The 21,703-nt window shown below is 37.2% G+C and overlaps 4 protein-coding genes across 8 annotated transcripts; 1 reads left to right on the plus strand and 3 right to left on the minus strand.

Annotated features, from left to right (window-relative positions):
* Positions 1-303: 303 nt before the first annotated feature.
* On the minus strand, positions 304-2,293 carry LOC106329094. Of its 3 annotated transcripts, none has more exons than XM_013767684.1 (6): positions 2,121-2,293; positions 1,852-2,012; positions 1,229-1,773; positions 848-929; positions 627-738; positions 304-547 (listed from the first exon to the last, which is right to left on the minus strand). In XM_013767684.1, the coding sequence occupies exons 2-6, from the start codon at positions 2,005-2,007 to the stop codon at positions 429-431; spliced, it is 1,014 nt and encodes a 337-aa protein (XP_013623138.1). In that variant the 5' UTR covers positions 2,008-2,012; positions 2,121-2,293; the 3' UTR covers positions 304-428. The 3 variants fall into 3 exon arrangements, with proteins under 3 accessions (XP_013623138.1, XP_013623137.1, XP_013623139.1); XM_013767683.1 differs by having other exon boundaries at positions 1,229-1,776; positions 2,121-2,290; XM_013767685.1 differs by having other exon boundaries at positions 386-547; positions 627-707; positions 1,229-1,776.
* A 3,402-nt stretch (positions 2,294-5,695) lies between these two features.
* On the plus strand, positions 5,696-7,840 carry LOC106334554 (leucine-rich repeat receptor-like serine/threonine/tyrosine-protein kinase SOBIR1). The gene has a single exon (XM_013772854.1). It carries the CDS (start codon positions 5,744-5,746, stop codon positions 7,679-7,681), a length of 1,938 nt encoding a protein of 645 aa, XP_013628308.1. The 5' UTR covers positions 5,696-5,743; the 3' UTR covers positions 7,682-7,840.
* Positions 7,788-10,584, minus strand: LOC106334553. Its single transcript, XM_013772853.1, has 5 exons — positions 10,332-10,584; positions 10,183-10,256; positions 8,397-10,002; positions 8,215-8,297; positions 7,788-8,011 (listed from the first exon to the last, which is right to left on the minus strand). The coding sequence occupies exons 1-5, from the start codon at positions 10,459-10,461 to the stop codon at positions 7,943-7,945; spliced, it is 1,962 nt and encodes a 653-aa protein (XP_013628307.1). The 5' UTR covers positions 10,462-10,584; the 3' UTR covers positions 7,788-7,942.
* Positions 10,585-11,823: 1,239 nt separating this feature from the next.
* LOC106335309 (myosin-12) lies at positions 11,824-20,395 on the minus strand. Of its 3 annotated transcripts, XM_013773796.1 has the most exons (39): positions 20,219-20,395; positions 20,011-20,139; positions 19,798-19,941; positions 19,575-19,720; positions 19,350-19,506; positions 19,099-19,157; positions 18,850-19,009; positions 18,627-18,776; positions 18,409-18,545; positions 18,175-18,321; positions 17,883-17,984; positions 17,760-17,817; positions 17,582-17,683; positions 17,466-17,503; positions 17,269-17,395; positions 17,020-17,190; positions 16,816-16,947; positions 16,626-16,732; positions 16,469-16,529; positions 16,201-16,378; positions 15,825-16,030; positions 15,607-15,726; positions 15,429-15,527; positions 15,137-15,352; positions 14,925-15,064; positions 14,735-14,836; positions 14,537-14,645; positions 14,410-14,454; positions 14,279-14,338; positions 14,042-14,212; positions 13,805-13,963; positions 13,528-13,734; positions 13,276-13,425; positions 13,127-13,197; positions 12,945-13,044; positions 12,795-12,851; positions 12,573-12,710; positions 12,382-12,452; positions 11,824-12,285 (listed from the first exon to the last, which is right to left on the minus strand). In XM_013773796.1, exons 1-39 carry the CDS (start codon positions 20,219-20,221, stop codon positions 12,153-12,155), a joined length of 4,662 nt encoding a protein of 1,553 aa, XP_013629250.1. In that variant the 5' UTR covers positions 20,222-20,395; the 3' UTR covers positions 11,824-12,152. The 3 variants fall into 3 exon arrangements, with proteins under 3 accessions (XP_013629250.1, XP_013629249.1, XP_013629248.1); XM_013773795.1 differs by lacking the exon at positions 20,219-20,395 and having other exon boundaries at positions 13,805-13,960; positions 20,011-20,154; XM_013773794.1 differs by lacking the exon at positions 20,219-20,395 and having other exon boundaries at positions 20,011-20,154.
* Positions 20,396-21,703: the final 1,308 nt, after the last annotated feature.

Here is a 21,703-nt window from a genome sequence, read left to right on the forward strand (position 1 = left end):
TACTGGTCAAAACCGGAAAATCTGGTTTGATTATAAATTAAGAAACTAATCATTTTTTACGTGGTTCACTTAGGAAATAAAAAACAATCTACTGGTCAAAATTTTGTCAGCGGTTATTCCACCTAGGTAAAGTATATTATACAATAATGTTGACAGTAATCATCCCTGTTGCTTCTGTCGCCACCGGTTCTGCCGTTGACGACGGCCACTCCTTCAGTGGAGAACTCGCCGTTAGAGGATAATAAGTGTTTACGGACGAGAAGTTTCATAATGTTCTATAGTAGCAATTTGAGAAAGAAGAAGAAAAGATATTTCAAATTCAAAAGATTGATTACTTCTTCTTCATAAGTTCATACATTTTCTTCAGATTTTTTAGAGAAGAAACTAGTTTACATAATCACAAAGCCTATGCTCTAAATCAACACTTACTAATCAACTGAAGGAATCTGTTCTTGGGAATAGTCGACACCATTTAAACAAGGTGGCTTTGCAGCTCCGTAATAGAAGAAAGCCATGATCTTTGAGAGCTCATCTGCTGTTCTAATGCCTGCAAATATATTCAAAACATTGTTCTAAGTACAAACAAAAAGGTTAGAGGCTCTGGTTTCAGGTATGGTAAACGTTACCTTTCTCACGGTATAATATCTTTCCAGCTTTAGTGAAGATGATCTCTGGGAACACAGATACTTGCAGAGCAGAGACCAGATCTGTCTCAACCACAGCATCAACAGCAACACACTGGAAGCAATAATTACCCAGGACAGGAGGATTAAAGCACATACCAAAACATACAGCAAGATCCAAGAATGGTTTTACAAATTAGTAAAGAGATTTGTGCAAAACTCACTCTTGGTGAAGGAAGTCCACAGTTCCATATGACCTGAATCGCCTTATCTAGCTCTTCCCTGAATTTTTCGTTTTCCTTTGGCCTGAAATTAGCCGATACTCATGTCAAAGTTCAACACCAAATACAGTATTGGTCAGGGATTGAAAGAAGAGAGTCATATTTGTTTTCAAATACAGTAAAGGCTGAAACATCTAATCACTAAAGTGAATCAAGTCCATAAACAAAACAGCCAAATGACTAATAATGAGTATAGAAACTAACCAAGTATAAGAACCTAATCTACCAAAACAGTTCTAAATGTGTAGCAATTTGACAAGCAAAACCAAGCATAAAATTTTGTCAACGTCAGGTGTGAGGCAATCAAAGAGAGCACAGACAGACCTTTTGTAACGGTTGTGAACAAGAACCATGAGAGGACTGATATCTTTGAACACTGCCTCCTCCCATTCAACAGTTGTGAGATCTTTAATCGGTCGTATGTAGTTATCATCTTGCCAAACAATCTCCTTCTCCTTATCATCATCACCATCGTCTTCATCATCATCCTTCTTGTCGTTCTTAATAGTGATCTTATTGAAGAACTGGTTGAAGCTAAACCCCCAACCATCAGCATCCTCAGGCCAATCAGGATCCTCCTCGTTGACAACAAGAGGGTAATCCGCAAGAAGCTTCTGCATCTTCCTCCTCTTCTCCACCATGTCAATCTCTTCCTCTTCGACATCAGGGTGGCTATCAATCACCTCTCTTATCTTCTTCCTCCACTCCCGTCTCTCCTCAGGATCATCGAGGCTTGCTGATCTTTTGTCAGAGGTATCTTTCTTCACCTCATCATCGTCTTCACTGTCTTTGTTTCTCCATGACTTCTTCCCAAGTTTATCAACCAGCCCAAAAGCTTTCACGTTTCTTCTAGACCTCATAGCATTAACCTTCTAAGCGAAACAAAAGGTTTCAAATTGGCTTAGTTTGGAACTTATGTAAGCAAAATTAGAGGAGAGAGAGCTAACCATGTTCACCGAGGCAGAACACTCATATCTCGAAGAAGAAACCTCAAAACCGTTTCTTTTGCAAAGGGCAGAAGCAGAGACGCCGGAAAATAGTGGGGAAGGGATGATGAATCCGTTAACAGGGCAAGTGACACGTGTCGCGTATGGGAGAATCATTCCCTCTGAAAGAGATTGATGAAAAATCAAAACACACAGAAACTAAAAGATAATCTACAAATCAAAAAGGCTCGCGACGGTCTTTCGAAATGGAATTGAATCAGTTCAAGAACCTGGAGTTGAGACGGGCAACAATCTGAAGCTCGAATTGAGAAAACTGTAATTGATTGTGCTTTCTTCTTCTTCTTCTTCTTCTTCTTCTTCTTCTTCTTCTTCGTCTTCCCAAACCTAAAAACTCTGTAAAACCCTTAATAGAAGAACACTCAACACTGTCAGGTTTTGGGGATAACAAAAGAAAACGTCAACTAAGGAAATGACACGTCACTCACAAATTATTATTTGTGTTTCAACAATTGTTTCAAAATTTGAGACTTATCAATTATTCATCGGATATAATTTTGAATACGTTTTTCAGTTTTCTGGAAATATATTATCAAATGTAAAAACAATTATTGTTGTTTAGTTTTTTTTTGGTTGTCTATTGGAGTATATTAATAATTAAAAAAATTTTATAAGCTGGCAAAAATACTTTTTTTTTGGATATTTTGATGTCAAGACCTAGCCAACTAATCTTTTAGAGGTTTGTCCACCAGCGTCAAATATAGTTGGGCGTTCGCAATGAAAATTAGATATTTATGTCGATTGGCCACGTAAACAGCTAAATCTAAGTTTGATAGGTTTTAAATGCAGATTATTTGGCACATTTTCAAGGCCAACATAGCAGTCGGCCACATTTATATGATTTATAAAATAAATGATTCGAAGTAAAAGTAAATAAAAATCACAATTTTCAAAGAATAACTTAAAAAATAAATTAGGTTAAATGAATTTAAATACTAAAATTTAATTACATATTTTGTTTTAGGACTGAAATATATATCATAATTATAGCAATCAAAAGAAAAGAACCCTTTGAACTTCAAACAACAAATAAAAATAAACTAGAGAAGTTTGTTTGTAGATTTTTTTAGAAAACATTTTTTATCCAAATAGTCACATCCCAAATTTAGTAGAATTTCAAATATATTAATTTAAAATTGAAAAGAAAATATATCCGAAAAATCCAAATATTTTTTTCTAAATTTCAGAATAGATAAAAAAAAATCAGATATAACGAAATTCCCATATCTCTTTAGAATATGAGGATGTATTAAAAGAGAAGTCGCATTGTTTTGGTGATTGGTTCCCCAGAAGATGATTTTTACTTTGTTCTGATTTAGATTATGTTGGAAATCCGAGAAAATATATATTCTTTTTATTCTGAAATAGTTGATGTTTTGGTTGGAGACACAAAAATTAAAACATATATTTTTCTGAAAAGTAGGATTAAAATATAAACTAAAACTAATTCAACTAATCATCTTAAAATTATGAAAAATCACTTGTCGCAAAATTTTCAGTAAAATTAAAATTAGTATACAATATTAAAACATTATGTATTTTGAAACATTTTTTTTTCAAAACATCTTCTATCATGAAAAAAGTAGAGAGTATACTTTTTGCTGTGTCATTTTTCTTTGATTGTACCAATAATTTTATTTTTGAGCTTTTTTAATCACACATAATTTGAAACCCCAAAAAGAAACTAATTGTCAACTATTCTGAGATTTATAAGACTTGAAACAATTAAGTAGGCCGACCCTGAGATTTAGGAGGTCATATGCGATTTATAAAATATTTCAACTTAAATTTTCTGTTATCAATTTGGAAGTTTTAAAAAAATTTAGGAGCATATATCTATGTAATTTTCTTCAAAAATTTGGAAGGTTTAATGTTAATATCTCATTTGGTTTTACCCAGGACTGCCCTGAAAATAAGGTTTAGGAACTGAATGATATATATATATACTTATACTTTTAGAAGGTTTGGAACCGGATGATTCATATATACTAATCGCTTAAAAATTGAAAGTTGGAAACCTCAGGACTGCCTCTTTAAACCTCAAGACTTTTTTTTTCTTTCATCCCGGGAATTGTTATAAGAATATGGATCAAACTGTGTGGGTATTATTTCCATACGAATATTTATTAGTTTATAACTTATTAATTCAAAAAATAAGAATATAAGTTATTATTTATGTTCTCAAAATTTTAAAATAAATATCAAATTATTCACATATTATAAATTTAATTATTTATTAAGGATAATAGTGTATTTAGCCATTCTAATTTTTAATGTGAGAGTTCAAACACGAATAATTATTTCACAAATAATAGTATAGATAAAAAAACTGAAGGATGTGATTAGGGGCAGCTTTTGCCCGGATGAAAGGAAAATAAAGTCTTGGCTCTCTCTCTCTCGCAAACAATATATATACAGAAAGAAAATTCTTTTGATTCCTAGTATAGTCACATAGCCAAGAATGTATGTTACTGACATAACAAACATACGAACAAAGTGATGTCCGTTCCAGGTGGCGATCCTCCTCGCTATAATCAAATTCAAGTAGTTTGCCTAATATGGATTTGTTTCATTAATTACATATTTTGCATCTCCTCCGGTTGTTTATCTTCATCTTTTGTCAGTCTCCTTCGCACGACTTATTCAACTCTCACCGTTCGGAATCTTTATTACGACAACGAACTGATAGACATAAATCCCCTAAAAGACCGACTGAAACGATAATCATAAAATGTGTGGAACATAACAATAAAGTTCAAACGTGGAGAAAAAGGTGGCATTCCCACTGTGTGGAACCCGCAGCGTAGACTTTGACTTATCAACGCTTACATAGTCAAGTCAATACACAGAGTCGTGTAAAATAATTGCGACCAGCTTTTTTTTGGGTGCACATATTATTGCGACCAGCTACATTCACATTTTCTTACTGTCAATGATTTGGAATTTTTTTTTTTGATTTGGAGAATTTACAAACCGAGTAGCCATTCTCGAGTAGCTTTTTTTTTTTTATAAACTTACAAAAACTTAATGGTTGTTCAAAAAAAAAAAAAAACTTAATGATACACTTTACAAACCGAGTAGCCATTCTCGTTACAGATTTATGAGTTGGATCTTGATTTTAGTTCTGGACCCCAATCTGATGTCGAGACATATCATACATTCATACTCAATTGTTTCTATAACAAACAACTAAATTAAAAATACAAAAATTTAGTTAACCAAACTATGAGAACATAATTCATATAAATTATTTATGATAGAAGACTATCATATAACTTTATATAAATTAATTGCAGTTAGCAATAATCATGTAGTTTTTCATATCAATCTACAACTGTGACCTCTTAAACACGGCATATATGAACTCCAAACCGTATATTTTTAAAAAAATATTAATAGAATTTAAATTTGATATTCATATTTTCACATTTTATATTATTCACTCTGAATTTAAATTATAGTAAAAATAAAATTTATTTTTATTTACCAACAATCATGTAACTTTTATATCAATCTGGGATGGGATGAGGTACTTTAAACACGACGTACATACACTTTTAACTGTATATTTTTTTTTTTTTGGCAACAACAGTATATATTTTAACAAATATTTAGGATAATTGAAATATAAAAATCACATCTATAACAACAATACAAAAAGACTGTAACTTGGGAGTATATATACTTTCAAAATATTAATTAGTGTATTTAGGAAAAACAAAACCATAGAACACGTTGTAAGACTTTATGTATTTTAGTGGCACTTGCTGACCATAAATAACCAGAGTAAGACTCCCGAGAACACCCACAAGAAGAAACTTTCTCTTCGACTAAAATGATTAGAATGGCTGTTCCCACAGGTCTCTTTCTCCGGCCTCTCATCCTCGCCGTTCTCTCCCTCCTTCTTCTTCTTTCTCCTTCCGTCTCTTCCTCCACCGAGTGGCTCGACATCGATGCCTCAGATCTCAAAGCTCTTCAAGTCATCGAAACAGAGCTCGGAGTCAACAGTCAACGCTCTTTGTCCAGTGGTGTTAACCCCTGCGGCCGCGGAGGAGTTTTCTGCGAGAGAAGGCTCTCCTCCTCCGCCACCGGAGAATACGTCCTCCGTGTCACGAGACTCGTCTACCGATCCAGGACCTTGTCGGGGACCATCTCGCCGGTTATCGGAAAGTTATCAGAGCTAAAGGAACTCATTTTGTCCAACAACAAATTAGTCAACGGTCTTCCCGTTGATGTCTTGAGCTGCAAGAAACTCGAAGTACTTGATGTAAGAAACAACAAGTTCTCCGGTCAGATTCCGGGGAACTTCTCACGCTTGATCCGTCTTCGGATTCTTGATCTTTCTTCGAACAAGTTCTCCGGGAACTTGAACTTCTTGAAGAACTTGAGCAACCTGGAGAGTCTCTCGGTTTCAAACAATCTCTTCTCAGGCAAGATCCCACAAGGAGTTGACTCTTTCCACAATCTCCGGTTCTTTGACTTTTCTGAAAACCGGTTTTTGGAAGGTCCGGTTCCGGTTATGAGCAAAATCAAAACCAAGATTCAGACATCTTCTCTACACCAAACGAGACACATTCTCGCTGAAACTCAAAACTCCACCAAGAAAGCCAACAACAACAACACCACCAACACATCAAAAGCAACTTCAGAGCATGATAAAAAGAAGACGAAGAAGAAGAAGAACAAGAAGAAGAAAGTACTGGCATGGATCTTAGGGTTCTTAGTCGGTGGCATAGGAGGAACACTCTCTGGCTTTGTCTTCTCTGTTATATTCAGACTGGTCCTTCGAGCAATAAGAGGACCAGAGAAGCCATCAGGTCCTACCCTATTCAGTCCAATGATCAAGAAAGCTGAAGATTTAGCCTTCTTGGAGAACGAAGAAGCGTTAGCCTCTCTGGAGATCATTGGAAGAGGAGGCTGCGGAGAAGTCTTCAAAGCTGAGCTACCTAATGGCAACGGGAAGATCATCGCTGTGAAGAAAGTGACGCAACCGTCTAAAGAAGCCGGCGAACTTGTAGATGAAGAGTCCAGGATTCTGAACAGGCACATGAGGCAAATCAGATCAGAGATCGCCACGGTGGGACACATCAGGCACAGGAATCTTCTCCCGTTGTTAGCACACGTTGCGCAACCCGAGTGCCACTACCTAGTCTACGAGTACATGAAGAACGGTAGTTTGCATGATATACTGACCGATGTGGCAGCTGGAAACAGAGAGTTGATGTGGCCAGCGAGGCACAAGATTGCTGTAGGTATAGCTGCAGGGCTTGAGTACCTTCACATGGATCACAAACCAGCAATCATTCACCGAGACTTGAAGCCAGCGAATATTCTTCTCGACGATGACATGGAGGCTAGGATTTCGGATTTCGGGCTGGCGAAGGTAATGCCTGATGCAGTCACCCACATCACCGCGTCGAAGCTTGCAGGTACCGTGGGATACATAGCGTCAGAGTATCATCAAACTCTCAAGTTCACGGACAAATGTGATATCTATAGCTTTGGAGTGATTCTTGGGGTTCTTGTGATTGGGAAGCTTCCTTCGGATGTGTTTTTCCAGACTACTGACGAGTTGAGTCTGATAAAGTGGATGAGGAACATGGTGACATCGGAGAATCCAAGCCTTGCTATTGATCCGAAGCTGATGGAACAAGGGTTCGATGAACAGATGCTTCTGGTTCTGAAAATCGCTTGTTACTGTACTTTGGATGATCCGAAACAGAGGCCGAACAGCAAAGATGTCAGGACTATGCTGTCCCAGATCAAACACTAGTGTCTCTCTGTGATATATCGTTTGCTTCAAAATGTGTATTCTATATTTCCTGTCCCATGAGAAATTCAAATAACTAGGAACACAATAGTGTTTGCTTGGCAGAAGCTTGTGATGAAGATGTATAATTTAAATGCTTTTAATTATGTTTTCTTGCCTCAACATTAAGTCATCAAACAGATACAATAAGCTTTAGCTATATACATGAAGGAATCGAGCACATTAATTAACAACCATGATATAACAATGTCTTACGTACCTTCTCTATAAGCAGCCGTTGAGAATCTCCCTCAGATATTCTAGCTGTTCATGACTTCCTTCATGTTCTTCCCACTAAAAAAATAATAACAAACAAAGTCAAACACATGTTGAGATGTAGTAACTGAGATGGACAAACATTATCAATGAAGTTTTTCTCTGTCAAAGCAAGAACATGTGAACTGTTTACCCTTGAACTGGAGAACAATGTCTACATGATTCTCATCATCCTAGTAAGACTATTTTAAATTTGGGGTGTTTTAATGTTTCAAACTAACCTCTTGAAGAGACAAGGATACCACCTTCCATCCAGCAGCAGTAACATATCGCCGCTTCAGCATTGTATGCCCTAACGGTAGTCCTGTATAGAGAATAGACACAAAAGTCGAAATGATCAATCAGTTTGGGTTGGCTCCACTAAACAACAAGATTATTAAAGGAACAGAGTGATGTCACATACCGGTGTTTCTTGAGAAATGAGTTGGCCCATCGATTTCTAAAGCAACTTTCTTCTCGACCAGAGCAACATCCACAGTGTAGCCATCCACGTCATGTTCTTTAGCCCAATCAAGTCCTGTACTTATCAGAAGGCGTCCAACTTCTTTCTGAAAAGATGAGGTTATCTTCTGATTGAACCTTTTGGTCTTTCCTGCACGGGTTATTTTCTCTTCGAGCTCATGCCATAGTGACAACTCAAGGTGGGGATACTCAAGCTTCAAGCACTGATTCACGAGATACACCTGAGAAGCAAACATGACGTCTTCCCTGTACTGTTCCGAAAGCCTCTGCTCTTCCAAAGTGGTTAAGATATTCCATATATTAGCAAAGAAAGGTCGCTCCACTTGTCCAAGAACAGCATAAGACCATGCTATGTTTCCAAGCTGGTCCCTGTTAAAGCTGAGCGCTGGAGATCCTGAAGCACCGTCGCTTACTTCATCATAGTTTGATGTTTCTTTCGTTAAGCAGCACTTGAACTGGTCACTACCTTTGAAAGCACTGTCCAAAGAATCAAGCATAGGACCAGCTGGCTCATAAAGCGAGGCGAATGACCACAGCAGCTGAGCAATCTCTTGGCCTTTAAAGGTGACGATAATAGTAGCTGCTCTCTTTGACAACTCCGCAAAGAGTTCCGGAGCAGAATGCCTCATGGAAGCAAAGGCACCTGCGATATTAGCAACATTCTGAGAATTAAACTTCTCAACCTTACACGTTGCAACTTCCGCGACTCTATCCATCTCTGTAAGATAAAGCAGTTCACCCCCGATTTTGGACAATGCCCAAGCAATGTTAGAGACGCCCTGAGCTGAACATTCAGGCAGGCATGTCATTGCAAGAGCAACAAGCATCGACATCTCTCTTTGCCGAGCAAACGCAAGCCTACGAGTTCTCATCATCGAAACTTTCTCCATGTTCTTGGCAATCCGGTGGAGTGCAGTAGCGATGTTTAAGGGAGACAATGGCGATGGGGTTAAACCTTTGGCAACAGCCATGATTGTCTCGGCTGTTACTTCAAGTACCTCTTCAGCTGTTTGCGCTTCTGTTATAGCTTTGTTCAGGTTGATCTCCTTCATACGATCAGAAGGTCCTGTGAACTGAGATAGCCTCTGGACTAACTGCTCCCTCGTCTTCTCTTTCTTTTCCTCAAACATCCCACCAGCTAACGAGCTAACTCTCTTCCGCAGCTCCCCCATCTTGTCCTCCTCCACGGATCGGTCTAAAAACTCCAGACCTTCGTCATCTGAATCGAAATCATCTTCGGGAACGGTTTTACTTTTAACCTTGTCTTTCTTGATCTGTTTCTTCTTCTTCTTCTTGAGAGGCATCACCTCCGCCATTCTAGAAGACAATCCTCTAGCTTCAATAGACTGAAGTGCAATTTTCCTAGCCCTTACACACCAATCCATCCCTTCAGTGTCATCAAGCGCTTTCGACTTAGCTTGCTTCTTCCTCTTCTTTGGAGGTTGAACCTCCAACGGATCAATCTCCCCAAGAAACTCTGCCTCCCAATCCAAATCATCATCTTCTTCTTCCTCCTCTTCATCCGAGTTACCAATGACAGACGAGTTCTAAAACAATAAGAAACAACATACAAGTTTGTTCAGCAACCTTATCCAAAACCTTTAACACTATCATGACTCGCAAATACAAATAAAAAGACTCAAAATTTATAAAAGCAAACACTAAAAGTAATCATTTTTAAACCTAATTATCTGACTAATCCATGTTTTAGGAAATGAAGAGCTAACCAGGCGATTCAAGGAAGCCCTCTTCGCGACTGGAGATAGAAACCGGTTCATCTTATCAGGGATAAGCAGTATCCCTGGAGATGGAACAAAGAGCGTGTAAGGGTGAATACGAAACAAAGAAGAGAAATAGGGAGTGAGGTAGAAGCGACCTGCTGCGAAGGAATTGGAGGATGAGGAGACAGGGAGATGGAGATGGCGGCGACTTTGGTAAACGATGCGGTGGCGTAGCTCCGGCGGACTGAGGCAGAAGCACCGCCGTAGTGGAACTACGGACTCCATCTTCTTACTTCAATCGGAGAAACGTTGAAGGCTCTGTTGCTATGGTTTTTAACAGACTGGGTTTTAGTTTGGGTAGAACCCTCTCACTCATTTAGTGAGTTTGCTCTCAAATATATTAATTATTTATGACATTAAAAAAACTATAGATCCTATGTCACATTCAGTAAAAATTTATGATACCTGTATAGGATGTACTCAGTGTGTCCGAGCATGTCCTACAGACGTATTAGAAATGATACCTTGGGATGGATGTAAAGCTAAGCAAATAGCTTCTGCCCCAAGAACCGAGGATTGTGTTGGTTGTAAGAGATGTGAATCTGCCTGTCCAACGGATTTTTTGAGCGTTCGAGTTTATTTATGGCATGAAACAACTCGAAGCATGGGTCTAGCTTATTAATACGTTACCGAAAACCTGATTTGAATAAATTTGGAATACATTTTATTCAAATCAGGTTTTCGGTAACGTATTAATAAGCTAGACCCATGCTTCGAGTTGTTTCATGCCATAAATAAACTCGAACGCTCAAAAAATCCGTTGGACAGGCAGATTCACATCTCTTACAACCAACACAATCCTCGGTTCTTGGGGCAGAAGCTATTTGCTTAGCTTTACATCCATCCCAAGGTATCATTTCTAATACGTCTGTAGGACATGCTCGGACACACTGAGTACATCCTATACAGGTATCATAAATTTTTACTGAATGTGACATAGGATCTATAGTTTTTTTAATGTCATAAATTTTCAATCTAGTAAACTTATAACTAAATGATATATTAAATTAAAATACTAGATGAAGCAATGATTTCTTTTAATAGAATTTTTTAATGAATTCTGGCTCAATTCACTTAAATTATATAGGAATTCTTGAACCCAAGAATTGAGAATAAAAAGCTTTTCCTTACCCCAAAAGGAATAACCACTTAGAATAACGAATCCCTCAAAATTAGCGTCTTTCTTTATTGAATACGCTCAGTATTTTAATATCCTTATGGTGCCTCAAATTAGTTTATTCCTACTACAAATGCCCATTTTGGAGAAACCCCAAATAATATCAGTTGAATACAACATCTAAAATTACTATCTGGGATGTGTTACTGAAAATGGATGAATTTCAGTTAGTTTAGAAAAAAATTGAATAATTTTATATATTTTAAAACTAGTTTTATACATATATTATTTGAGTATCTGTTTTATATTCGTCTTTTCTCATTATTCATGTATCAATTTGATTAAACTGAAAAAAAAATAGATGAATATTAATTTCGATAGGATCTGAAAGAGAACTGTCCTTAAATCCAAAGTATATAGACCAAATAAAAGACTAGTTTTAGAATATATATATTTTTAAATCCAAAATGTCACAAAATCCAATCTCATTAACATACAATAGTGTTCAGTACATCCATGTATCATTTGGCCAAAAAGAAAGAGCACAGCATGCATGTATCATTTGAATCTCAACTTGGCTATACACACATGTAAATTATAAAGAATAAAAGCAAAAATAAAAATAACAAAAAATACAAACCAACGAATAAAGAAAAAAATCATAAAAGAAGAAGCTTTCTTGCTTCTTGTGAGAAAACAAATGGAAAGAAAATGACAAAAGCTTCACTTTCTCTAATATATGCAAAAATCATGGCTTAATAAATATTTTTGACTTCACAATTCGGTGTTTTCTGCCTCCTTACTCAGGCAATGTCTGGAACAAGAAGTGGAAATCAGATCGCTGCCGGAGAAGCGGCGGTGGATCAACGTTGGAGAGGCTAATGGTCCCGCCCTGGAAGGACTGTGAAACATCTTCCACTGAGAAAGGAATGCTGAAAGATACCAGGAAGAAACAGTGACTTGCTTTGCAAGTAATTATGGAGATAACTTGAGATGAAAGCAAGACATTAGTTTTGTTTTAAGCATACCTTGAGTTAACGTCTAGCAAGAAAGAAGGGTAAGTCATGTTGATTGAATCTTCCGCCATTAATTTGATCACCTATTATCACCACATAATCGTTTAATCCTGATGACTTCATGTTGTTGTTTTAGGTCTAACATAGCCATATTGTGTTTTTTTCTTGAACTTGGTCAGGTTTGGTTTGATACATTAACTTACCTCAGGGGAGAGTCCTTGAGTTCCATACTTGTCGTCCCAAAACATAGTTCCAATTCGATACACTTGTGGAATGCTTAGTACCGGACATATCTCTTTTGTAATCTCGTCTAGTGACTTCTGCGTCTTTTGGTGCAATACCTGTAGAGAGTGATAGTGTATATGAAAAGCTGATTTTTTTTCAACAGTTGAATTTTCACCAATAGATATGGTTCAGAGTTGTACCAGAAACTTCACTGCTTGCCTAATGTGTTGAAGTTCATCCCATGGTGACCGTGCTGCCTGTTAGAAGACAACAATATATATATGATTATGCAATTAATCTGTCTTGTTTTTTGCACTTGACATTATTTGGTTACTAATGCTTTAGACTACCTCGTCTTCTGTCTTCAGGCACCACTGCTCTAATTCATGCAAGCCCATTTTCAGATATTCTCCATTGCTAAAGGAACAACACTCTCGACGAAGCAACAAACTGCCAGAAGATATAAACTTCGTGTCAACCGACGTCTTAACATGATGTTTTAGCTACTTGTCCTATGCAATATGTAATGTACCTGTTAAAAAGCTGCACATTTATGTACGAGAAAACCTGATGGAAGAGTTTTCTTGTGATCATAGATGGGACCTGAAATCATCATTAAGACTCAAGTCAAGAAACAGGAAAAATAACAAATTATAGATCTCCGAAAATGTGTTCTCTTACATGATTCTCTGCCATCAAGGTCAGTGTATGTTCAAGCTTTTCAGTGATGTTCTTCCATTGTACATATGATGCTTGTTGCTTGGCAGTTGTGTTCAAGTGGCTGCCTTTAGTCACGTCTCGCAATGTCCTGGCTCTCATCGGTCTTGGTGCCTGTTACATCTCACATATTACACATTCATAACATACATGAACATCAAATCACTAACATATGTTCCATAGTAACTTGATGAATGAATGAATGAATTTACTAACATGGATACAGAGATTTAGTAACGGGTTTATCTCTTTCTTCAAGCTATCTCGGATCATTCCATATGTTTTCTCAACGTATGCGGCTAAGTGTTGCTTGAATAGTAACGCTGGGTATTTAGCTTCAACCATGGCTTGGTCATTTGATATTCCAACCATCCCACTGTAACCACTGGATGTTTCCAAACCCACTGAAGATGATTGCATTCCCTACAATGTTGTTACATGCAACAGTTACTAAGTCTCATACAAATTAGAGGTTCACTTTTAAGAAGCTTACTTGCACAAGTCTCCCAAATAGTGTAGTCTGGGATGATCTGTTACGTCTTGAAGCAGAGTTATTTGTATTGCTGAACTTGAGTGTAGATTGTAGAAGATATAGGAGGGTAGAGCTTGTTGTGAGCCAATAAGTTAGTTCCCTTGTGTCATCTTGGCTCTTCTGGAAGAACCAAAGTTAGTACAACTTGAATATAAAGTTTTGGTTTCACAAGGTTGAAGGATGTTACTACTTTATTACCTCAATGGATGATCTGATTTTATGAACAACCCTATCAAATATATTTGTTTTCTCCAGTTCAAATGATCTCCATTGAAGTAGTGTCTTGTAAATTATCCAGGCTGCCACAGATCTTCCGTTATCAAACCTTCTTTCGTCGGTGAGGCATGTCAGCAGAACATCATGGCTCTCCTGTCCAGTAATACTCTTTTTAAACTCTTCTGTAATGAACTTATGAATCTTAAGTACAAATGTTACCTTTTGCCTATCTGTTAAAGAGCTTTGTTTTGCTAACACAGTGACTGGAGTCCTTGGCTCCTGTAACAAATAACAAGAGATGATGAACTGTAGAGTACTGTTTCTTATCTTGTGCTAGCAAGATAACTTACTTTTGTTGCCTGAATCTCTTCTGTTTGATGTCCATTTTCAAGATCCTGCATAGTTATATTACATTAATGCAATTGTTATACTTTTTTATTAAACTAAAATAATTATATGTTGACAGAAGTTATGCACCTTTGCAGATTCAAAAACTGCTTCATTAGGCACTGTGTTCTCTACAGCAGGTGCTTGTCTTCGAAGAGTTTCATTTTCTGACTCTAGAATTGCAATCCTGTCCTTCAGGCTGATAAGAGTTTGTTTTTTAAATAAGTGATGATGTTATATGGATTTGTTTTTCAGATATGTGTTGATATTCAGCTCACAAGCCAGTACCTGTTTAACTCTTCAGGCTCTACCGCGCTTGTTGAAGCAGTCAAAGCCTGCTGGCGCAAGACCTGATTTTCAGATTCAAGGTTTGACTGGTTCGTTTGTAATCTGGAAATTTACCAACAATACTCATGAACTCTGACTGTAAAAAAGATTTATGATTTCAATGCCTCAAGAAACTGACTATATCGAATACCTTTCAATGACCTCTTGAAGTTGAATGGCCTTTGCTTTTGCATCTTCTGCTTCAGTTAGACTTGCCTTGTTATATCTCTCAAGTTCAGAACATACTGCTTCAAACTCCTCAAGTTTTCCTTTTAATTTATCAACCTCAACCTGTATTTTGAAAGATATTGTATGAGGCAATTATCTGCAAGTTGGTTGAACTTGTAGCTCAAAAAAAATTACCTCCAGCTCATTGTTTTGACTGGTCAGTAATTCCAGTTGAGTGTTGTCTACAACTGGAACCTCTTTGATGACTGGTGGAGCTTGTTCAATGGCTAGTTTTGCTGCTTCTTTCTCTTGTATGATTGCAGCATGGGCTTCATCTAGCTTCTCTTGCAAATCAGTGAAAGCATTTTGTAGGTTTGCAATCTCTTGTGCTTTAGCTTCTTCAAGATCAACCTAATGAACATTTTTTTTTTGAATTATGACCACTATACACAAAAAACTCTATGTTTTTTAGTTCATTGAATATCACCTTTTGATGTTTCTCTAATTCGAGACGCCAGGTTAGCTCTTCCACACGCTTCTCTAACTTGTCTTTGGCTTCCTTGAGTGCCCCAGTTTCTCTTGCAGCCTTTGTTTGAAAGAATTGTTTCTTAGTAACTTAGACTGAAGTATGCGTGAGTAGATTGATTCTTATTAATGAAACTTACCAATTTGAGCTTTTTGAGCTCTTTTCGAGCTACTTTAGCTCTCCACAGACATTGTAATGCCAATGTTGATTTTCTGTACTGGTTATAAGCTTCATGAGCTTGGTGTCTTCTCCATTCCCTCTGTTAAAAAGTATATCAGTAAGAATATTCATAAAAGTATATATCAAAATCATATTGAACCTAACAAGATTTGAGATCAACTAGTCAAAATCTATTACCTGAACAATAATTGCAGCCTTTGTTCTTCTTCTGTGTCTATGTTTGTTTCGAGCATCCATAGCCCGTAAACCAGTCTGAATAACTGTTGCTGATGCCTGTAGGTTAGTGTAGCATATTCTTGCTCTATGAGCACGAGTGTTCTTTTGAATACAAATTGAAGCAGCTTCCCTTCGCATGTTTTGATATAACTTGCGTGCAAGTTGTGCTATATAAGCAACAGAACATGACATAAAAGTTAGTTTAGAGAACGTTGTGTCCTGGCTGAATTTGGATCAGTTTATGACATTATATTATCATATACCAGTGCTCTTATTGGTATAACAGTTCTATATTTTCATAGCTTTGTGTTGTGCAAGGAGTGTCAAAGAATTAAACCTCTCAAAAGTTTCTGAACAAAAATTGTAGCCTTTTTCTGCCCAAGGAACTCTTTTCTTGTCAGATAAGTTCTGATCTGCCTCTGGATGAGTCTAGTGGCACCAGCCAAAACCTCGGTTCTTCGCGCATCTAGTTCAGCCATCTGGCCAGCCCTAAGAAATATCTTTGTTTTCCCTATCTGAACACAACAAATCAGAATGCAAAGTTTAGGTTGAACTGCTACTGGATGAGTTCATTTTGAAATGCATGTACCCTGAGCCTGACATACCTGGTAGCCCTTTAAGCCCATTTTGTCACATATTGATGCACAGGCAGCCTTTTCATCAGATCTGTCAATACAAAAATGCAGTTTTCTGAGTGATGATTGGTTCAGGAGAGTAATAATCTGTCTTCTTTCTAGATAGTGTTAAGTGTATTTTTAATACCCTTCTGGTACGTGTGTTGCTAGCATCACAAAACGATCAAGAAATTCATCAAATGCTCGTTTTGTTGGATAACCAGCACAACTGATTCTTATAGCTTCCAGTACACCCTGTTCACTCACGAAGATTGGCTATAAGCATAAACCTTTTGAACTTGTTCAAATAGTAAACCTGAGAATTTAGGTTTGCTTACTCCACATCTTAGTTGGTTTAGAACGGTGTCATTCTCAAAAATCGATGGCTTTAGAACTGTATTTGGCTTCACACATCTAATATAATGAGGCTCTGTTGTGTTCAGCGTCTCCATCAGAGCTTGGAGTTGTTGCTGGAGGGTAGGTTATGTCCGGAATAAAGATCTTGAGAAATGTGTAAATGGTTATGTTTTATATTGGCTTACCTTGAAACGTGTCCCAATTGATGAAAACTTGGACTGCTTTGATGCGTCTTCTGGTAATGGTGGAAACAAATTGGCTACAAAAGAGCACTTAGATGCATCTAACAAAGCTTGATGTTCTGCCACAACATAGTCCTTGTTCTTGTCGAGAAAAAACTCTGCTGAGTAAGTAACCTGAGGCATAAAATCATGGTCAGTAACTAGCTACTTTAGTTACTTCTAGCTTAGCGTCTAAAATTGTATTTGTCTCACATCTCCTGCATAGTGGTTGACAGTGAAGGCTGTTCTGGCAAGCTTAGGTTTGCTGAAACGCTTGTGTCCTTTATATGTTTGATACATCTTCTGTGCAAACGTCTCATGGGTCGACTTGGGAAACATGCTGCAAGAATATAAGGTTACTACAAGAGGATACCAGTTCTAGTTATTACTATGGATTCTGATACACTTACCATGCTTCATCGAGTAAAGCAATTATGCCTCCTGGTTTCTGCAAGAAATTAAGAAGATGTCATTGACTGTTTCCTTTGTTTATTACAAGAGGATGTTAGTTTCAAATAGTGTATACCTTCTCAATAAGATCTAAGACGTCTTGGTTGTCAACAAATTCAACATAGCTCCAGTCTATTTCCTCCCTTGTGTACTCCTCTTGCTCCATCTTGAACACATGCTGCATAGAAAAAGAATGTTTCCATGTAAAACGTTTATTGCAATGTGAATTGGTTATAGGTGATTTTATATCTTACCTGGTTGAAGTGCTGTTGCAATTTCTCATTTGTGAGATTGATGCATAGCTGCTCAAAACTATCAAGGTATAGTGGTTTTAGATTTTAAGTTGTATGTGTGCACATCATTTCTGTCTGGTTTACCTGTTGATCTTGAAGCTTTCAAAACCATAAATATCAAGGACTCCGATCAAGCTTGTAGCATTGGGGTCTTGACCTATTGAGCTGTTGATCTTGTCCACAATCCTGCCATAAAATTGAGTTGAACACATGTCACTGTTGGAGATTTCTCAAACTGAAAAACTGTTTATCTAGACATTTGTCCTGAAGGAAAACCATGTTAAAGGTGTGTTCTGTCCCTCCTGTGATGTCTATTTGGTTTCTATTAAAATGTCAAACTATTCATTTTCCTGTTTCAGGAGTTGTATTTACTCACCAGTCAAACAACCTGGAGTATACTGTCTTGGCTAAAGCATCACGGTTCAAGGCTGCTGATTCAGGATCAAGTGGCTTTGTAATGTTACCATCAGGAGTAACAATTACACGCTTGCAGAGTGAATCCTCAAGCATCTTCTCATTGCACCTGCGTCAAGTGGATTTATCTGTCAGCATTGCCATTGAAACTGTGCAGAAAGGTCTAATGTTAAGGATCACTAGTCAAAGAAGATACATGAGTAGTTCTGCTGCTGTCTGAAGATGATATCTTGACTTATCATCCCTGAGTTTTGAAGAATCTGCGTCTTCTCCTTTGACAAAATTTACATTTCCAAGGTGGAGGATGGCAGCTACAACGCGGAATATGGCATCCTTAAAAGTTGAAGTTTCTGGTCAGCATTTTGAAACTTCTCATCATCATTTTTGATCCTTATAAAGAGTCATGAGACGAACCTGTGACTCTTGTCCAATACCAACAATGTCCATGGCATTTCTGGTCTCTAAATACTCCCTTGCATCATCTACGTTAGAAACCTCATAGCAGTTTGTCTGATTCAGATAGTGAAACGTCCTTGGATCACCTAGCTTGAACTTCTTGACTTCCTGAAAAAAAAAACTTATTGCTAAGTTTTTTTTTTCAATCTTGCTTTCAGGATTGTTACTGATCTTTTTTTACCTCAGGTGGTGCTGCACATAGCATGTAGAAGCAGTGATAGTTCCTCTCAGGGTCTGAGACTTGGCAAACACGTGACCGTTCTAGAAGATAAGTTCTGATTGCAGCTCCAGAGATTTTCCCACGCTTGTCAAATTGGATCTCAACAAATTTTCCAAAACGACTGTTAGAAGAAACACAGAGAGTTACAAACAGTCCAAAACATAAGATGGTAAGAGTTATGTCCAAAGGTAAGTGTGAATAAGCTAACACCTTGAGTTGTTGTTCTTCACAGTTTTGGCGTTTCCAAAGGCTTCCAACACTGGATTAGACTGAAAAGCAGAACAGTTTAGAATGCTGGAAGCATTATTGTTTGATGAAGACAATAAAACTAGAGGAAGTAACCAACGAGGAGTTGGCTTAGTGGCTAAAACTCTTGGATCACGTAGTATAGGTCTAAGAGGTTATAGGTTCGATTTCCGTTGGGAGGAGTCTGCTCTCATAAAAAAAGCAAGTAAATTCACCTCTAAGACTTGTTGTTCAACACTTCTCCCTTCTGTATCTGATCTACCTCCCATGAATGCAAGATATCTCATAAGCATTTTGGTTGTCTCTGTCTTCCCAGCTCCACTCTCTCCACTAACCAAAATAGACTGGCTCTTTGCCTCATTTATCATCGCCCTGGCATACATGAAAAGCTTTAGCTAATACAGTAAGTTCTCTACTCAGTGATTAAAAACTTGTTATACCTGTAACTAGTGTCTGCAACAGCAAACAGATGAGGGCTTAGCTCTCCAAACGCAGCTCCTTTATATTGCTCCATCATATGGACGCTGTACAAATGAGGAAGTCTTTGGAATGGATTCACAGCAATCAAGATGTTTCCGGTGTAAGTCTGCCTTAGTCAAGAAGTTTGCAATTAGATAATTTCAAAAACGTTTTGATGAATGGAATGTTTTTAAGATTACTGACGTATATCTCATTTAGTGAAAACCGGCAAGCAAGATTGTGGAGGACCCCTGGCTCGTGGAGGTAAGCTAGTTTAGTCATGTCATCAACTCCTGCAGGTGGTGCCTCTGTATCCTTTGGATAGAGGCTAGAGATACTAGCTACAATCTGTAAATATCAAATCTATACTTTAGCTTGAAAGTGGTTTTTATAAGAAAATGAAAAGTATCTTCTTACTGTTTTTTCATCTGCAGTGAGTATTGTTGCATTAGTGCCTTTGATCTCTGTCACTTCTCCATTAGTCCATGCATGTTCTGGATCCTCTACCCAGACATGTGACCCAAGTGTGATGTTTACAGGAGTCCCCTTAACATCATTCATCAAAGCAAGCTTTTCAGTACTCACATTCAGAAGAAAAGATAAAGGTATGTAACATAAGGCTTACCATAACTCAAGCTTCTCTAAGCTCTTAAGCTGAGTATCTGCAGGAGTTGAAGAAGAGAGAGATCAAATCAACTCTCTTGGGTCATTTTCTTGAAAACAATGCTTGAGCATTTGATATGAAACTGTTTGGTGTAAGGTCACTACTACTCTTCATAGTTTTTTTCTTTCTCCTTTTCAAAGCTTTTATGCTGTACTTACTTTTGAACATGAAGGGGGTCCTCGTAGGTTAAACTAAATGTGAAATTGCTACTTTTAGAACAATAAAGTAGTTTGCTTTATATTTTGATATTGCAACTGCACCAACTTTTCTCTTGATCGGCCATGGCCAGGTACTGTTTCGCTGTGAAAGTGAATATCTTTCCTCTTTTTCATCAAAAAGACTTCAAGACCCTTCAAGTTTGGTTCCAATGATCTCTTGCAGACTGCCAAAGACTCAGGGACGTGTCATGGGGAGCTTAAACTTAAAGTCATCACCTCAAAAGTGTGAACTTGTCATGTCTTACTGAAAGTTGCAAATATTTAAAACTTTCTTGTTTTTCATTTATTTTGTGTGTGAAGGCGGCAGTGGCCGGTGGATTATCTCCGGTGGCGGATGAGGACGGTGGCCGAAGCTGGGCCATTTGGTTCAACTTTTCCAACTAGAATTGGTTTCCTTTTTCTTTATCTTTTTATTTATGGTCGACAATTTCCATATTATCATATAGTTTTAGGTACTCTTTGAATATTCAAAAGTGCATCATTATCTGTCTAATTTTCCTAATTTCTCGATCCAAGAACATCATGATTACATGTGCAACACTTGTGTTTTACCTTTTTCATAAATTAAATTATAAGAGAATCTCTCAAAATATCTTATATCAACTGTTATAAGATACTCTTAATCCATCTGTAATACATTGATATTCATGTTTGATGTTATAACAATCCGGTAAAATAAAACAAACTAGAAAAGTAACAGAATTTGACCATCATAAGTCTCAAAAGAGAAAACAGCAATGGTTAAAATGATTAGAACAAAACTTTAGAGATTAAAGTCGTTCTAGGCTTAAGTTCAATCATGAATGGATCAAAACGAGTTGAGAGTAATCTGGTCATATCCTTAAACTTACTTACCTAACAGTCTTTGATTCAATATCCATTTTACTTGAATTGCCAGAGACAATCAAACTATTTCGAGAAATTCTCTCAGATATGTTTTTTTTAAGTTTTATCGCAAAAATAGCTCTCAAGAAAGAAAATGATCAAAATAGTCCATTTTTATTTTGAATTTTTTAATATTTTTTTTTTATTTTTTTAAATTTGAAACTCTATCTCCACAATCTCAATTTTTGGTCATTTTGGTCATTTTCTTATTTGAGTGCTATTTTTGCGATAAAAACTTAAAAAAATGTATCTTAGAGAATTTCTCGACTATTTTTGTTCGGCTTAATTTTTAAAAACTCATGTTTCTCTTTATCTGTCTCAAACCATACTCGGTCACACAGAC

Source organism: Brassica oleracea, chromosome C3 (assembly GCF_000695525.1).
Source record: "Brassica oleracea var. oleracea cultivar TO1000 chromosome C3, BOL, whole genome shotgun sequence".
NCBI lineage: Eukaryota > Viridiplantae > Streptophyta > Magnoliopsida > Brassicales > Brassicaceae > Brassica > Brassica oleracea.

Coding starts and splice junctions, on each gene's coding strand:
- LOC106329094 (XM_013767683.1), bottom strand. CDS start 2,007: ATGATTCTCCCATACGCGACACGTGTCACTTGCCCTGTTAACGGATTC. Junction 930..1,228: donor GTTCACAACCGTTACAAAAG/GTCTGTCTGTGC, acceptor GGCTAATTTCAG/GCCAAAGGAAAACGAAAAAT. Junction 739..847: donor GTGGACTTCCTTCACCAAGA/GTGAGTTTTGCA, acceptor TATTGCTTCCAG/TGTGTTGCTGTTGATGCTGT.
- LOC106334554 (XM_013772854.1), top strand. CDS start 5,744: ATGATTAGAATGGCTGTTCCCACAGGTCTCTTTCTCCGGCCTCTCATC.
- LOC106334553 (XM_013772853.1), bottom strand. CDS start 10,461: ATGGAGTCCGTAGTTCCACTACGGCGGTGCTTCTGCCTCAGTCCGCCG. Junction 8,298..8,396: donor TCATTTCTCAAGAAACACCG/GTATGTGACATC, acceptor TTCTCTATACAG/GACTACCGTTAGGGCATACA. Junction 8,012..8,214: donor TATCCTTGTCTCTTCAAGAG/GTTAGTTTGAAA, acceptor TTATTTTTTTAG/TGGGAAGAACATGAAGGAAG.
- LOC106335309 (XM_013773794.1), bottom strand. CDS start 20,154: ATGAATGATGTTAAGGGGACTCCTGTAAACATCACACTTGGGTCACAT. Junction 17,504..17,581: donor TCTTAGATCTTATTGAGAAG/GTATACACTATT, acceptor AATTTCTTGCAG/AAACCAGGAGGCATAATTGC. Junction 14,213..14,278: donor CTTTAACAGATAGGCAAAAG/GTAACATTTGTA, acceptor ATTACTGGACAG/GAGAGCCATGATGTTCTGCT.